This window comes from Podarcis pityusensis, assembly GCF_964106645.2.
Source record: "Podarcis pityusensis genome assembly, chromosome: 7".
In the NCBI taxonomy this organism is placed as follows: Eukaryota; Metazoa; Chordata; class Lepidosauria; order Squamata; family Lacertidae; genus Podarcis; species Podarcis pityusensis.
Window position 1 is genome coordinate 80869438 of NC_138031.1, and position 16935 is coordinate 80886372.

At 40.3% G+C, this 16935-nt stretch overlaps 2 protein-coding genes across 6 annotated transcripts in view; one reads left to right on the plus strand and one right to left on the minus strand.

Moving 5' to 3' along the window:
• Positions 1 to 16935, minus strand: part of SLC12A7 (solute carrier family 12 member 7) — a 97488-nt gene that overhangs the window by 72801 nt on the left and 7752 nt on the right. Inside the window, exon 1 of one of the 5 annotated variants that reach the window (XM_081014669.1) lies at positions 12559 to 12805. The exons of 3 other annotated variants lie outside the window; for them this stretch is intronic. In XM_081014669.1, the coding sequence (XP_080870795.1) occupies positions 12559 to 12790 (232 nt within the window). In that variant the 5' untranslated portion in view covers positions 12791 to 12805. Of the gene's footprint in view, positions 1 to 1742; positions 1798 to 12558; positions 12806 to 16935 lie in introns of those variants that run through there. One more of the 5 variants, XM_081014673.1, reaches the window with a different exon arrangement.
• Positions 9199 to 16935, plus strand: part of MAJIN (membrane anchored junction protein) — a 59273-nt gene continuing 51536 nt past the window's right edge. The window contains exon 1 of the mRNA XM_081014993.1: positions 9199 to 9216. Within this exon, the coding sequence (XP_080871119.1) occupies positions 9214 to 9216 (3 nt within the window). The 5' untranslated portion in view covers positions 9199 to 9213. The remainder of the gene's footprint in view (positions 9217 to 16935) is intronic.

Consider the following 16935-nt stretch of genomic DNA (forward strand, 5'->3'; position numbering starts at 1 on the left):
AATGATTTTTTTTTTTTAAATTTTACTAAAATAGTAAAAACTGCCAACACAGCAACCGATCCTGAACTCTCATTTGCCATATCAGAGGATCATAGAATCAGGACACACAAAATCAACTGTATCTCATGTTTGATTTCTGTCACTAGGAGTAAGACTTTAACAGCCCCGCCACGCAAAATTTCTGTGAACTGTTCCTTTTTATTTCAGGATTTTAAATATCTGCTCATCTAGTTGTCTACGACATGGGGAAATTGCGAGGGAAGGGATGCTTTTGCAAAATGTAAGAAATTTATTTACCTTTTCCCTTTCTGGATGTCAGCATGTAACAGCGAGCTTATGTAGGAATATGCGTAAGCGGAAAGGCTAGAAGAATATTTAATGGGCTTGTAGTTTCTGAATATTTCTACTTTCAAGGCTGTTTTATACATTTAGCTTTGTATTACATCTCATACTCCCAAAAGGGCTCCAAACATAGTTCACAAAAAATGTTAGAAACACCCATACTACTTACACTTTGTAATTCGCAGTTAATCACACATGTGAGATTTTGAGAAAAAGCAAACTAAGAACAGTTAAGATCATCACAATACTGAGGAAATAGAGACTCTGTTCCTGAATCTTGTTTTCTTCCCCAATCTGAATAAAGCAACCAGCCATCACTTTCTTTGAACACAACAATTTCAATGAAAATCCTGTAAAACTATAGATAGAACAGTGCAGAATATTCGAGTGCATATCCAGTACATAGCCTTTTCCCGTTATTTCATATTTCCTAACAAACCAAATCCAATTTCCAAAAAAATCAGCTTGTAGTCTGGGGAATATGATCCAGTCCTTCCCCTTCACACACCATAAGAATCTTCCCATCTGCAAGTATCTTAGCCCAGGAAGGCTCCTGATGAGAGACCAGGGAAGAAGGTCGACAGGAGACTGGCTTGTCCCCTTAATTTTACCAATAAAATTTTGTTCTCCCCTGATACTCCTACTTGAACTTACATTAAATATCCAAAGTTAAATGCAGCATGTAGTAAAAGGGACAGCTACCACTAAAGTTCCACCTCAGTCCTAACTGTACCTTCCTTTATTTTCCTGACTCCACAAAGTCATCACCTGAATAAAGGTGCTGCGTCCCCACATTCCTTGAGAATTTACAAGGAGAGTTCAGTGATCCAGTGCATTAATTAATATCAACTGCTCTGATCAATATTGGCCCCAATATCAATGAAGTGTTTAACATTGAATCATTTTCCAGGATTTCAATTTTAATTTATAAAGCAAAAATCAAGAAAGCATTAAGAATATCATTAAAGTGCACTACGAGATGCTTGGTTACTGAAAAAGTTTATCACATGTGTACATTCTGATAGAGCTTTAATTTCCTGAAAACAGGCACTAAAATCCAAATCACTTTTAAAAGTATCTATAAAAAGCATTGTTTACCTAAATTATACTGAAGAGCAAAATGAAAAGTACTTAATCTGCCTTATGTAACAGAGGATTCTAATACTGCATCACTAAAATTAAATGCATTGCCTTACAATGCAGTGCTACTGAACTCCAATACGATGAAATGGATTGAACTGGAAAAAAATAATGCAATGTGGTTAAAAACTCTGGAGAAAACAGTATCTGAATTCTCCGAAGAAGCTTCTATGACTTCTGCTGGCAAGAACAACCAGCAGTTTATAAAACACTTGCTCTTCTCTCTCTCTCTCTTTTCTTTATTAAAGATTAAGACTCACCTGGGCTTGGGCCACCTTCCTCATAATCCCGTTCGTTCATAATCAGGAGTCAACTCTTCAAATGTTAAAAAGTGAAGAGCAGAAAGCTGACAGTTGCTCTCTCGTTTTGTACAAGACCTCAAATCCTGTCTCTCGATAGTAGTGGATTAATCCTGAAGCAAGTCATCAAAGCTTCATGCAGTTTAAAGTATGCATGTGACACAAAGCCAAGCTGCAGTGCAGCAGCAGCAGCAGCACTCTCCAACAGATTAAGCTGAGAGAGATGTTCATCAGTGATAAATCCCCCACACACAGAAGTAAGGGCAGGGCCTACATCTCTATCATCAAGTGTCGCCAGGTAGAAAGCCTTAAATTACACCTAGAATCGACTTGCTCTTTACAGCAGCAGATGTCTCTGAAGCTATTCCATTACACAAGCCTTCCTTGTGGATATGAAAGCAGTGAGCATCCAATCATTTCGACAGCATGCTATTCATAAACCAATACTTTACGTAGATAAAATATTTAATCCTAAATCCATGGGATTAAAGAGCTAGTAAATGATTTTTAATTTACATTATCTTAGTGGCTCTTAAACTGCAGGGTGGGACCTCTTGGGGAATATGTTTGGATGGAAAGTACCTAGGAGGTAGAAAATCCTGCAGCAATCAGTCAAAGATACTTTCCTCGTAGCAGTAGAGGTTTAGCATTAGTATCAGCATTTTGGTGGCTGTAATCGTGGAAACTGGAGAGGCAGGGAAAACATGGGAGCTTCTAGCCACAGCAACCACACTCCCCATACATCTCCTTCCCTGGCTGGGTGTCTTCAAGAGAGTGTCTGAAACTCTGTTCCATTCCTCTAATGCCAGTGTGGGATTAGTCCCTAAGTTCACAGATACTCATGCAAACAGTAGTATGAGAATTCTGGCCACTTGCCTCCAGAAGAATCACTGCTGCTGAGTTTGGAGACAGAGGGCTGGTAGAGCGAGGCAAAAATCCTGCACGGCTTTTATGTTTCATTGGGAGCAAGTCCCAATGAACCCAGTGGGACTTTTTCAGAGTAGATATGCATAGGATTACACAGTTAATTTCAGAAGACGATCTGAATGCAAAGAGTTTTTGGAACAGTACAAGTTCCTTTTTGAAATGATCTGGCAGAGGAAGAGGCAAATGCTATTTGTTGAAATATATTTGTTTTCCATCAAGGCCAATTCACACACTTGTTCTGAAGCACTAGTCCTCACAATTCATATAAGGAGCCATTTGTGACAAAAGGTTGCTCTGCCGGAGAGAAGACCTTCAAGTCTTCTTTGTGATTTGTTAACCTTTTGACGCATTTCTACATGTCTAATAGCTACCCAGACTTGTTACAGGTTTCATTACTGGTGCATAAAGCCCTGAAAAACTTGGAACCAAGATACCTAGCAAACTGCCTCTCCATTGCAACTCTGATCTTCCTCTCAGATCTTCTAGAACAGCCATGCTGACCATACCACAACTGGTAGAATGCCACCTAATGCCATCTCAAAAATTAGCTTCTCAGTAGTACCACCTACTCTCTAGAACACCCTCCCACACAAGGCAGAAATAGCAGTAAAGTTCAAACATCTCCTGAAGAGCCATCTATTTAAGAAGCCTTTCACTGGTTCATACAATTCATCACACTGTTCTTGTTCTTGTTATTATTGATATATTTCTTCATTTCATTTCGTTTTGGTTACAATTTTCCGACTTTTATCTTATCTTTTCCAACTTTTAAGTATATTATTGTGTTTTATGTAAACCACTCTAAGCAATGCAGAAATATTATTAATATAAATAATTGTTACCCACATGGGTGGTTGAAACACATGGGAGTTTATTATTTAACACAGATTAATTTAATTTAAAATAAATTAAAACTTTAAACAGATTTTTTTTCTTTAAAAAAAGGTTATAAAATCACCATGCAATGACTTTATCTTAATGACTGTAAATGACAATTCTGAGGGACTCGAAATATATTGCCCTTGAAAACCTTTACATGTACAAAAAACCCTTCAAAACAATATAATGAGAAAGCATCAATGTTTCATTTCTGTTAGTTTATCCCTTTGCAGAAGTAAAGAACCCCACTGCTCTAAAATATAGTTCCTACAGGACCCAAAATATTCATGTTTTATGTTTTATCTGACTGAATATCCAAAAGAAACCTAACCAGAAAAAACTAGATAGTGATCAATGCCCCCTTTAACCAAATAAGCAAATAAATTTAAAAAATCATGAAATCAGTAAGACTCAATTCCAAGTAACTATGCTTAGAGCATGTTTCTTTTTATTACTGTTGTGGTAAGGGCAGTGCTTTTGTTCTTAAAAAGGTTTAGGAGTACTTTCATTTTGACTCAAGAAAATCACTATTTTATAATTCAAATCAGGAAAAATAAATACAGTAAATGGACAAAAGTAGAAAGATTCACAAAATGTTTAGGGGTATGAGTATGAGTACCCCCAGAAAAAAGCACTGGGTAAGGGCAAGTTACAACCATCAGTATGAATGTGCATTAACAGTTGTCAGAGCACACGTAACAGATTACCCTAAACTCAAAGTAAATTATTAAAACCAAGTCTGTTCTGTCTTTCTTGCTGCCCAGATAATACACAACTTATTTAATTGGCCAATGGCCAATGATGTTATAGGTTCAAACCCCACAAAAACATAAGCAGAACAGTTCCAATTACAATAACGTTTTCATGAGAATGGTCCCTAAATTAGTGGTACAGCAAGTGCTCTGTACAGTCCTAACTCAATCTCCAGAGAAAACATTTTAGACAACAGGAGTAGGAAAGATCTCTGCCAAAGATCATGGAAAGCTAGTCAGAGAAGACTGAGCTGAGTTAGTAGGACTCTCAGTAGCCAAAGGTTTGAAATGAAATAAGGCAGCTTTCGGTATTTGCTGTTAAATCTAACTTTGTTAGTGAAGGTAATGTTGTTTTATTGTGCTAAAGTTATAGCACTGGGGAAGTAACCACGTGCTATCTGTGAAACACCTTTTTCCTGGCTCCTTAATTATCCATATCAGTCTTACTTGAGAATCTACAGCATTTAAAATGCTAACATTTTAATGAGGGACCATGAAGATTGAAAACAGCATGGGCACTGATCTGTTGAAAGGAGGGGGAAAGTCTGAAGTCCAGCTGGACGGATTTCAGTTTGAAATGTGATATTTCCTGAAACCTATTAGGAAACAGCTTTGTGACTTGCTGGAGACTGCTATTATGGTTGTGGAGCTTGATGTTTGTGAATTTGAACAGGAAAAGATTAAGCACCCACACTCCTCTCAAAATCACAGCTTCCTTTTTTCAGTTTTGTTTTGTTTTAAGTGGTTTAGTTAAATGCATTTACGTGTAGGCTGAGGTCTATCCCAAACTTGGTACCAAACATCCTTTTACTGGAAATGCTAGGATTCCTGCCTGGATTTTCCACATATTACCCACTTGTGGCATAAAAATGAAACTGGAGAACAATGCTATAAAGCAATACTAACAACAATGGCTTACCAATGACGATTCAAAATATTTTGATTATATATTTCAAATAATGTTAACACAGCAATTACGTTGGGGAGGGACACATCAAAGTTGACACCACAGATGGCACAACTAGTATGTTAGCTGGGATTTGATTTTTTTCCATCTGCTATCTAAGCAGAATAGTGTTTGCACATATTCAAGCAATATCAACGAAGCACAAATGTTAGCCTCTGATCACAGAGATTACAATATTAGATATGTTGTCTGCAAATAGCATCATGTTCTGGAAAGTAATCCGCACGTGTCACATCTATTGCCAGCTATGAAATGGTTATGTAAAACACCAGATCTATACTGTGCAACTCGATGGAGAAAGTTTACTCATCTAAAAAGAGAAAATGTCTTGAGAATATGAGCTTTGAAAGCATCTCATTAAACAAGATCATCTGCATTCATGCAGCAAAATAGGCAGGTGCTTATAAATTTGATGTGTTGAACTTGTGTGATATGGTAGCTGAAACAGGTCTGCGAACTTAGGACACATCATGCCGTATGCAGCATACGACCCATTTATTATGGCCTAGAGGTTCATGGTAATTATATGTGTACTAGAGACTGTGGTTCTGTTCCCTGTACTCACCAACCCCTTCCCCTTGTCACTCCCTCCACATTTAACTCCCTAAAGCTTCCCTTCCCAATTGATTTCTGAAACCAATTCTCTTCTATTCCCCACTTTCCACCTTCACCCCATGTCCATGCCTCCTCCTTTTGTGCAACTGCCCCTGTATACAAACCACCCCCATTGTAAACTCCTGCATCCACCACCCACATGGCAACAAGCACACTTTTCACCTTCTGCTCAGTTGTGAAGTCATTGTCACCTCCTATATTCTTCAGACCCTTTCATGCCCCTGCTTTCATCTGCAACCCCATTCCCACGCCTCCTATTCACTTTTCTGAAACCCCCTTTGCACATTCACTTTTTCCTTCACCCTCCTCCTTACTTTTGTCAACTCTCCCTTGCACACCAACCACCCCCCAATTCCCATGCCTCCTCCTGTCTCCTATTCTGCAGTCTCCTTTGTGCACATTACCCATGATTATACAGCTATCTTTAAGATGAACAGACTCTTCAGAGCAAGCATGTCAACTAGCTCGTTCAATTAGAAAAGGTTAAATAAAGTGGTTGCATGTTTGCTTATTAATAAAACATATTTTCTAAATTATTACATTGAATCTGGAACTTCATGTTGAAGACAACAAATGGTACCAGAAGTGAAATACATTGCAGGAGTCCAACGCTTGGCAACATTTGACATCCTCTCCACCCACCACTACAGCCCTCATGCTATCTAGTTACTGCTTTCCCAAATTTTGGAAGGAGGTGGGAGGGCTCTAGGACCCTGCCAAAGCCTCACGTGTCCTTCCTAAAGCCCTGTGCCTAGCTTAGCCATCTGTGTGAATGCAGTGTGAGAGTAACAATTTTTGGCCTCCCCCCCACATACTGTGCATGTGCGCAAGACAAAGCAGTACTGTATGCGGCCCATGGGTTCTATGTTGAAGTACTCTTGTAACCCACCTGGTATGAAAAATTGGGCCATCCTGTACTATAAAATATTTGAGAGATCCACATCCTTTCTCTCTCACACATGAGGCAGCTGACGTATGGAAGTGGGAGAAGCTTAAAACAAACAGAAAAAAATTTCCTTTTAGTGTTTGTTCCTTCTTGTACTCAAACAATGGCAGAAGTCTGAGTAAAGCAAAGGTGGACAGACACCTAGACAAAAATTGTGGTTTGAGTAAAGCAGTGATGAGAAACAGTGTGGGTTTTTTCTCACTGTATTCAAACCTTATGTTAAACTGCCCCTCTCCTCTCTCAGTATCACACCCTGCTCTCTCTATTCGATTCTCTGCTAATGTTTGAAATCACTACTTTTTGCCTCTCAGATCCTCTCCAACCCTCCTTTATTCAAACCTCTGCTGTTGTTTAAAACCACTATTTCCCTCATAGCCTTCCATCTTCTGCCTGCTCTTCTATGCCCCTCCCTGTGCCATGACTTCATGCTAATCCAGGATTGTGACACAGCACTACGGTGGGGGCTGCATGATGACAGCCGTACATTTTTGACAGATATCTTGCATCTCAAATGCAGGTTTGCTGTCCTAGACAGACAGTAGAAACAACATATTTAACAAGCACATGGCAAGTGGGCTTACATAGCAGGTAGTCTGTATTCAACCCAGTAGGCCAAAGCTTGTGCAAATCTAGCCTAGAGTTCTTGATCAGGGCCATAGAAATCCTCTCTGCTATGAAACTCAGTGGGTGGGCCTTGAATAAGACGCACACACCCTCATCCTAACTTACCTCACAAGCTGTTGCAAGGATAAACAGCTTGCTCTGACCTCCCTAGGAGGAGCCGGGCACAAATGTAGTATTTCAAACTTCAGTACAGATTCTAAGCCTTTAACATCCCTTACATTTTACATAACTTCTATTTCTTTGACTAATATAAAGGTTTATTACCAATCTGGTTATTTTATGGCAACTTTTGCAATATCCGATCAACATGGATTTAGAAATACAACTTGTAAACCATCAAACCAAACGCAATTTGTAAGCTAGGTGTGATGCTTGCAGCTCACCAGGGACCACCTGTTTTGGTCCAGGGCTGCAAAACAGGGGGTACAATACATGGCTTGCAAGCTATTCGTAACATAGGACAAAATTTCTGTAGGCCTAATTTAAGAGCCACATTTTAAAAAAGATTCACCATTTTATCTTTTTCAGAGCAGTGTAAAAGACAGAAGCAGGTGTTTAACTGAATTAGAGGGTTAGAGGAAACCAGGGCAAGCCCAAGTATTAAGCAAAATGTGAAAGTGGCAGGTTTAAGCCACCATGAAATGGGACAAAATGTCAATTTCATTCATACAATACCGCTACCATTGTAAAAAAACAAAACAAAACAAAAAACCAGCAAAACTGTATTATACAAAGTGTCTACATAACAATGAATTTGAAGCACAGCAAAACATTTTAGGCAGTTGAAAAGGTTAGATTAAACAAGGATAATGAAAACAGACGTAGAAGGATGGATTGTAACAAACATTGACATAGCTAACAAACTGAAACCAGGTGTCTTGAAACCCTACTCTTCAGATTTCACAATGCGCCCTTACATTGGGAGTACTGTTTTGATTACACAGCTCAGGCACTAAAATTGCCTTGGACCATTTGGCCTTGTGTGTTCCACGTCCTTCCCAGAGGTTCCTCTTCATCCCATTTTTATTGGCCAGCATCATTCAAAATCCACACCCGCAAGGAAGAAGTTGTTTGTGAAGCCTAGCTAGTGTTTCTGTCTAAACCTCTGGCCTCTAACTGACACCAATCCAGACTTAGCTGCTGGGTTCCTAATACACACAAATGACTTTCCTTATTGAAAAAGATGAAGGAAATTGTATTTAATAGAACATCTGATGTCAATTATTACCACATCTAAAAGTAGCCTTGCCAGGTAAAATGACTCAGCTGGTAATGTTGGATCCTTTGTACATGAGGTCATTATCCCATTATCTATGTTGTGAACAGGTTATTTCTAGCTGCCTTTGTCAGAATAAAGGTCATAAGCTCTCCAGAATTATGTTCCTCCACTGTCTGAATGCAGATATATGCATTTGTCATTACTATTGTCTTGCAAGTTTTTATGGTTGCTACCTTTATTTACACAGAGGTTTCTATGTATTTAAAACTGCAAGAAACCCAGCAGCTGACCTTTTAATTCATTGAATAAAGCATGTCAAAGTGCAAGTAGATAAATAGGTACCGCTCCGGCGGGAAGGTAAACGGCGTTTCCATGCGCTGCTCTGGTTTGCCAGAAGCGGCTTAATCATGCTGGCCACATGACCCGGAAGCTGTATGCTGGCTCCCTCGGCCAATAAAGCGAGATGAGCGCCGCAACCCCAGAGTCGGGCACGACTGGACCTAATGGTCAGGGGTCCCTTTACCTTTACCTTACATTTTATGAATTTTTGCATGTTGCTTATTTGTTAAAGGCACAGAAATACTGGCAGTGGGGGGAGTAACAGCTACTCTGCCATGCACCTAAGAATTGTCCTCCTAATTAAGTTCAAGGTCTGTCTAGCCCAACATTCCAATTAACTGTGGTCAGCCAGGTATTACAAGCAGAGCAGAGCACGAAGGAAATGGCCATGCAGTGTCTAAAACTTGTAAACAAATCTTACTATTTAGAACTGTGACAGTATGGCGCTATTCCTCATGTCAGTAGGCAAGGAGTTCTGAAGTGTGGGTGATGCAACACTAAAAGATTGATTTTTTGTTAGTTTCATTTTTACAAATGCAATGCAAGTATTATGTGAGACCTGTAGCAATGCCAGTTTCGAGGATCAAAGCAGCTGACGGGGCATATATGGGATAAGGGCATCTCACAGGTAAACTGGCCCCAAGCCAGTTTGTTTTCATTTTTTGGTTGCCAAAATAGGTGCATAATGGGTGCAAATCGAGAGTTATAACAGGGCTAGAATTTCGAGAACTGACTGTATATTTATTAAGTACCCTGTATAGAAGTCAGTACAGAATACCTCCACTATGAGGGTGGTCTGACAGGTTTGGAAAAGGTGGAAGGAACAGCTGGTGCTGAACATTTTTCCAGAGCTCATGCATACATCTCCACAATGCAGGTTTAAATAAACTCTGTGACTTTGTTCTTGAATCTCAACCACTCCCAAGGGTTATGTTGAAATCCCAAATTAAGGACCATAGAATCTCTAGGCTGACTTGGTACCAAATTGCTAGTTTTATTTGTTGAACACACATCAGGGAACTGGCATTGAAGGACCTTACCCCTTATGAATTATTGTTGGACTCTGCCACAAAGATAAAACAGAGTCCAGTGTCTAGACAGAATAGTGTGTTAATCTTAATAGATATGAATACAGCGAAAGTCTAAGGCAGATGTGGGAAGCCGATTAGCAGATTACTATTAATGAAGAGATCTTGACTTCAATGTGGGGGAGATTTCCTTTTAAATGTCCTGACCTTGATGAAAGAGGTAGTACTTTAAATAGTGCACACACAAAAAATTGATATCTTATGCCTACAAATTTAGCCTCACTGTTCACCAAACTGTTGAAGAGGATGTCAAATGTTAGGCTCTGTTCAACAAATGTGGCGGATATGTGGGATAGTGGCTCATTTCTGGGACAACCACTTGTTAAAATAAAAACAATTACAGGACAAAACACCTTTAAATGTCCAGAGCTGGCACTGCTCGATCGTATCACAGGAGATAATACTAACTTATAGTTCAAACCCCTAATAAGTTCCCTTTAATTAGCAGCCAGCCAGGCTCACAGTCATACAAAAAAAATAGAGGAATTTGAGAGAGAACTCTGACAAGTTGCTACAATAGTGTACGGCAAATAGCACATGTGGAAAAGTTGACTAATAAAATAAAACTGGCACAAGGTTTGAAGAATAAAGACTCTCCTGCAACCAATTGGTACAGCTATTCCGTGTACATGGCTAAAAATGGAAAAGGTGACTCTTCTCCCATTATAAAACATTTGTTTAGCATAACCTGTATGTCCCCTTCTATGCAAACGGTTGTCTGGGATAGGAACTATTTACATTACCTGGATGTTATTTTTGATGTACTGCATTTTCTGGGTTAGGGTTTATTTTGTGTGTAATGATGTTGCTAAATGTTGTAATGCAATAAAGCAAAGTATTTATCATACAGTGGTACCTCGGTCTACAAACAGCCTAGTTCATGAACTCTTTGGAACACGAACACTTCAAAACCGGGAGAAAGTGTTCTGGTTAGCAAATTTTGTCTGGAATACGAACGTACTCCGTTCAGGGGTGCACTTCCGTTTTGAGTGCCACACTTCAATTGTCCAGCAGTGGAGAAGGGGGTCGTCACAGTGTTTGCCGCAGCAGTGAGGGAGGGAAGTTGCGCACACGCCAGCTGGTTTTCAGGCGCGCAACTCCCCCCATGCCGCTGCAGGAGGAGAGTGTTTCCTGCAACCGCAAGGGAAGCTGCGCACCTGCCAGCCAGCTGGTTTGCGGGAGCGCAACTCCTCCCCATGCTGTTGTGAAAGGCACGCGCTCTAGGGAGCATTTCCCACAGCAGGGGGGGGGGGGAGAGAAATCTGTGTGGATCCCAGTTCAGCTACTGATTGATTGATTGATTGTGTGACTGCGGAAATGGATAAAAGACCCCATCCAAACAATGACTATCATCAGTGCAGGTAAGAAAAAATAATTTTAATTTTTATCGTCTACAATACTGTTTTATTTATTTTATAGTACAGTACATTACTCTGCTTTCATTTTATGGATCAATGGTCTCGTTAGATAGTAAAATTCATGTTAAACTCCTGGTTTAGGAGTTGTTTTTAAAAGTCTGGAACGGATTAATCCATTTTGCATTACTTTCTATAGGAAAGCGCGCCGTGGTTTAAGAATGTTTTGGTTTAAGAACGGACTTCTGGAACGGATTAAGTTCATAAACCAAGGTACCACTGTTGTTGTTGTTTAGTCGTGTCCGACTCTTCGTGACCCCATGGACCAGAGCACGCCAGGCACTCCTGTCTTCCACTGCCTCCCGCAGTTTGGTCAAACTCATGCTGGTAGCTTCGAGAACATGGTCCAACCATCTCGTCCTCTGTCGTCCCCTTCTCCTTGTGCCCTCAATCTTTCCCAACATCAGGGTCTTTTCCAGGGAGTCTTCTCTTCTCATGAGGTAGCCAAAGTATTGGAGTCTCAGCTTCAGGATCTGTCCTTCCAGTGAGCACTCAGGGCTGATTTCCTTCAGAATGGATAGGTTTGATCTTCTTGCAGTCCGTGGGACTCTCAAGAGTCTCCTCCAGCACCATAATTCAAAAGCATCAATTCTTCAGCCATCAGCCTTGCCATGGCGAAGGGGCTTGAATAACTCAGAGAAGCTATGAGCTATGCCGTGCAGGGCCACCGAAGATGGACAGGTCATAGTGGAGAGTTTTGACCAAACGTGATCCACCTGGAGCAGGAACCGGCAAGCCACTCCAGTATCACTGCCAAGAAAACTCCACCACTGTAATAACTTTAAAGTTCTGTACTGACCCGGGGGGGGGGGTGTGACTCCCCAAAGTGATGTGTCAAAGCAGCAATACCCTTTTTTGTCACCTACTTTGGGGACAGCCCTACTGCCTGCACGAGAGCTTGTTCTTGTAGCAAGACAAGCTCTGGACCACACCCCCATTCCAGCTGTATTCACTCAGTCAGCAATCAAACAGTACCCCAAACTGCAATCAGCACAAACACTCTTACCTGCAGGCAGGTATCTCACTGGACAAACTGATGCAAAAACAAAACAAAACAAAAAACATACACACTGTCTTGCAGCCTGGCTAGGCAAGCGGACCAGGCAGGGGCCAGAACAAAGCCATCCATCCCTGTTTAGTCCTCTGTAGGTCTGCTCAACACTGCTGCCACTTCCGTTTGGTAACAGGGTCATTTTCTCACCTAACTCTCCAGTCTTCACTTCATGGTTGTAGTACATAGTGAAGATGTACTCTTAAAAGGGCCTCTGTTCTTTACAGAAATTTCTCCACCCTGACCCACTTTCATTGCACAACTGAAAGTGAAAGGGACTATTCTATATTATGATCAGCTTGCAACACTCTACTCATTTTTTTACTGTTTAAAAGGTTTTAAAGCCTGTTGCTAGCTTATTACAAGTCCTGCTTGAGCAGGTAAGCTAAGGACTTTTTTAAAAAGGCAAGCAAAGTACCTCAGCTGAGACAACCACCTTGTTAAGTTAATTAAGATATGCCACTCATCACCACAATCGCTCCTGACAAATTTATCTTATATTTCTCCCTACAAGCAGCCATTTGGGGGACCCCCCCCCCATTTCACCTTCTCTTATTTCCTCCTTTCGCAACATTGCAGCACACTGTTCTATATGTCTACTCAGAAGTAACTTCCATTAAGTTTAGTGGAGCTTCCAGCTAGGCCACATTCTGAGCATGTCTAAAAGCCCCAAGTATTGATTTTAAACTGCAAAGAGAGTGTGTGCTCCAAAAGCTTAGAAGCACTAGCACACTGAGGATGAAGAGAAAATATGAGATGTGATTAGTATACTGAGGCAATGTTAGGAGTAGACTTGACTTCCCTGGAGACATTCCAAAACACAACCCAGCCCCATTTTCTGTAATCCCACCTTTCATTTCCTTTCCTCAGAAGACAAGTGTCTGGGAAGAGGAGGGTACTGGCTGATGATAGACTTGGAAAAAGAGCTCCAAGAAGGCCCTTGATCTTGCAGCTGACCAATAGGAAGTGGAATGCTAACTGTGACGAGGCAATATCAGCTGTAGGTCAGGTCGTTGAATTGGCTTTCGGGATATCAGATAGGGAGTACGAAGATGTGGGAAGTGTTACAATACAAAATCTAAATATCAGTTACAGAATTAAGAGCTAGGGTGGGGAGAGAAAGAATTACCGTATCTTTCCCAGAATACTAATGAAAAATTTCTTCTGTACTTGTTCTTCTCTTTGGAATTAAAAGAGTCTATTGTAAAGACAAATCCTAACAACAAAGACCTTCTGTATAGATTATTTTTTTAAAAAAAAATTAGCAGTCTCCAAAACTTGAATTATTATCATGTGACACTGCAGAGAATCAAGAATATGCCCTGGAAAAATAGACATTTATTTTAAGATACAGTAAAAACTATGTATCATAAACTGAGCCCTTTAGCAACCTATTCCAGAGCTACTTCCACTAAATTATGTTCTATCAGAAGCTAATTTAAATAATCAAGAAAACAAACATTCAGAATGTTTAACTAGACAAGAAGTTGAGCTTTATCTATGTTTAGAATGGGCTGAAAATACATAATTAGAAAACTCACTGAAAATACATAATTAGAAAACTCGAAAGTGCTTGATCTCTTGATTACCACTGGAGTTTATTTCACATCAACAATATGATCACTCAATTGGACAGAGCTGAAAAGAAAACCTTTCCACACTATTGAGCTTACATCTTTGTCCAAAGGTCTTCACTGAAATCACAAACAATTTGATTAACAACTCTAATCAAAGCTGGTTATTCTTTCCAGATTTCACTACAATAAAATACTGCAATCAATTTCTGCTCCTGGTAAGCCTATTGAGGTTTGCCTCTCTGAGTCAATAAAAACTGAATGAACTCAGGACCAGTTTAAAAGTTTTCATTGCTAATCAAGTTATTTTTTAATTTAAAAAAGCAATTTAAAATGATAAACAAACCTCAAATTCAAATCAAATATCTTTAATACGGTCAATGACCAGCAAGCAATTTATAAAGTAAAATATGGCAATATAAGTACTATTGTACTACAGATAACAGTGGAGATATGGCCAAATCACAAAATTGGTACTTATGTTTATGACCAGGTTTCGACTTTTAAGGTTTTAAGGATTCAATTCAAATGTCACTACTGTTTATTATCGTTCCTTCGATGTTTGCAATTTGAACTCCGTTGCTGTCATCATTGCTCGTCTTATTCTTGTTGCAATGTAACAGTACTTCGCCACAGGCCTGTTGATTTCGGGGTCTTTGTCAGCTAAGAGGTGTCTGATATAGGTGTCGTCTGTACTACGAGGTATTTTCCTCAGAATCGGCTCAATCAGCTGTTTTCTTGAATCTCGATATAATGGGCAATATAAGATGACATGCCCGATGGTTTCAATTTCGTTGCTGTTACAGGGACATAATCTTTGTTCAATCGGTATTTTGTTGTATCTTCCCTCTAGAAGAGCTGAAGGGAGGGCGTTAAAGCGGGCCCTGGTAAATGCCCATCGGTGTTTAGCATTATGTAGAACTTTGAGATAGTTTGCTAGATGGGGGCTTTGGGAATCGAATAAGAGTTTATGAGTTATCGGAAGTTAACTAAAGTCATTTTGGGCTTCAATGTCCCTGAGTCTTTCTTTGATTATATTCTTGGCCCTTCCCCTTTCTAAACTTAATAAATACTCTGGGGAGAGACCATATGTGGCCAATTTTCTGAGAGTGCCCTTCAACCAACTAGATTGGAATTTGTCAAGAAGCATCAGGGAAAGTAGTCCAACCAGCGAGTTGTTAAGTCTTAGCCAAGTGCATAAGGTTCTTATCCATACTTTAGTTTTGATGCTGTATAAGCCCGCTTCCAGTCGTAGGGCGGCGTTTGGGACGCATTTAGGTGTTTGCAGGAGTGATCTAAGGAAACCTGATTGTATCTCAAATAACCTCAAATTATATAACCAAACCAAAATTATTATCTAGGCAGACACTGTAAATATACTGTACACAGATCAAAATGCCCATCATTTTCAAAAATATATTTTCTAGGATTTATTTGTACTCAGAAATTCAAGAGTTTGCTTTTCTTCACAGTCAAGGTACACTCGAAGAGCATTTACTGAAAGGGTTTAGCATGTTTCCTTTTAAGGTCACAGTAATACAAAGGAATAATCTCATTTCTATATGATCTAAAATATCAATCGGTCCAATCAGCACTCTTCTGCTTTTCAAGTTCCATTTTCTTTTAAAAAGAAGATATGTACAATTGTAGCAAAACAGAGAATCCTGGACACCACAAACAGCTCTTAAAACAAGGAACAAGTAAATTTACAGGGAACTGAAGTGCTGTGGTATAGGCATGGAGAAAGCTGGGAGTAACAGCCACTGAACAGCCAAAGTGTCAGCTGCACCAAAACCAGAGGTCTTAATCTTAATTCCATGCACTCCAATCTGTATCTTCAGGAGCACTTGATCAGACCACTTGAAAGGGGAAGGAAGTTTGTTATCAAGGCTGCCAAGCTGAGCAATGGGAAATTACCGGTACAGTGGTACCTCTGGATGCGAACGGGATCCGTTCCGGAGCCCCGTTCGCATCCTGAAGCGAATGTAACACGCTTCTGCGCCTGCCACGTTTCACTGCTTCCATGCATGCATGTGATGTCATTTTGAGCGTCTGCACATGTGCGTTCCGTTACTTCCGGGTTGCCACGGAGCGCAACCCGAAAACGCTCAACCTGAAGCGTATTCATCCCGAGGTATGACTGTAGTCCCTGCACGCAGCCTGTTCCTGGTAGAGGTAGGAAGTGAGTCTAAAAGCAAGCAAAGAGGGAGTGAGGCAGGAGTATAGGGGCATGAAAGGACAAAGAAGTCTACACAAGTTGTCCAGTCTAAGTAGTAGCTCAAGGTGAGCAGCTGGAACTCATGGGGAGAGTTACAAAATATAAGAAATGGGAAAGTAGTAAAAAGCAGATTGTGTGGTGCCACTTACTCTTAAGAAGACATGGTTCTTGAGAAATGGAGGAGGAAGGAGGACAAAGCACCAGAACCTCTTTCCTCCTCAGAAGAAGTTGTAGGCAAGTATACAGTAATACACATTGGGCTAAAAATAAATTCAGTGAAGAAAAGGAAGTATTTCTTCACACAACACATAACCAATTAATGCAATCCGCTGCAACAAGATGTCATAGTAACCACTGGCTTAGGCGGCTTTAAAAGCAGTTCCTCATATTCCTAGTTTAGTAGCCTACGAAAGACCACCTGCAATTCAGAGGCAGCAGGTATCCAAAAACAAGTTGCTGAGGGGCAAAACATGAAGGCAGACTGGTGCCTACCTTCATGCACTGCCTGTGGGATTCTCAGAAGCATCTAGCTGGCCATTG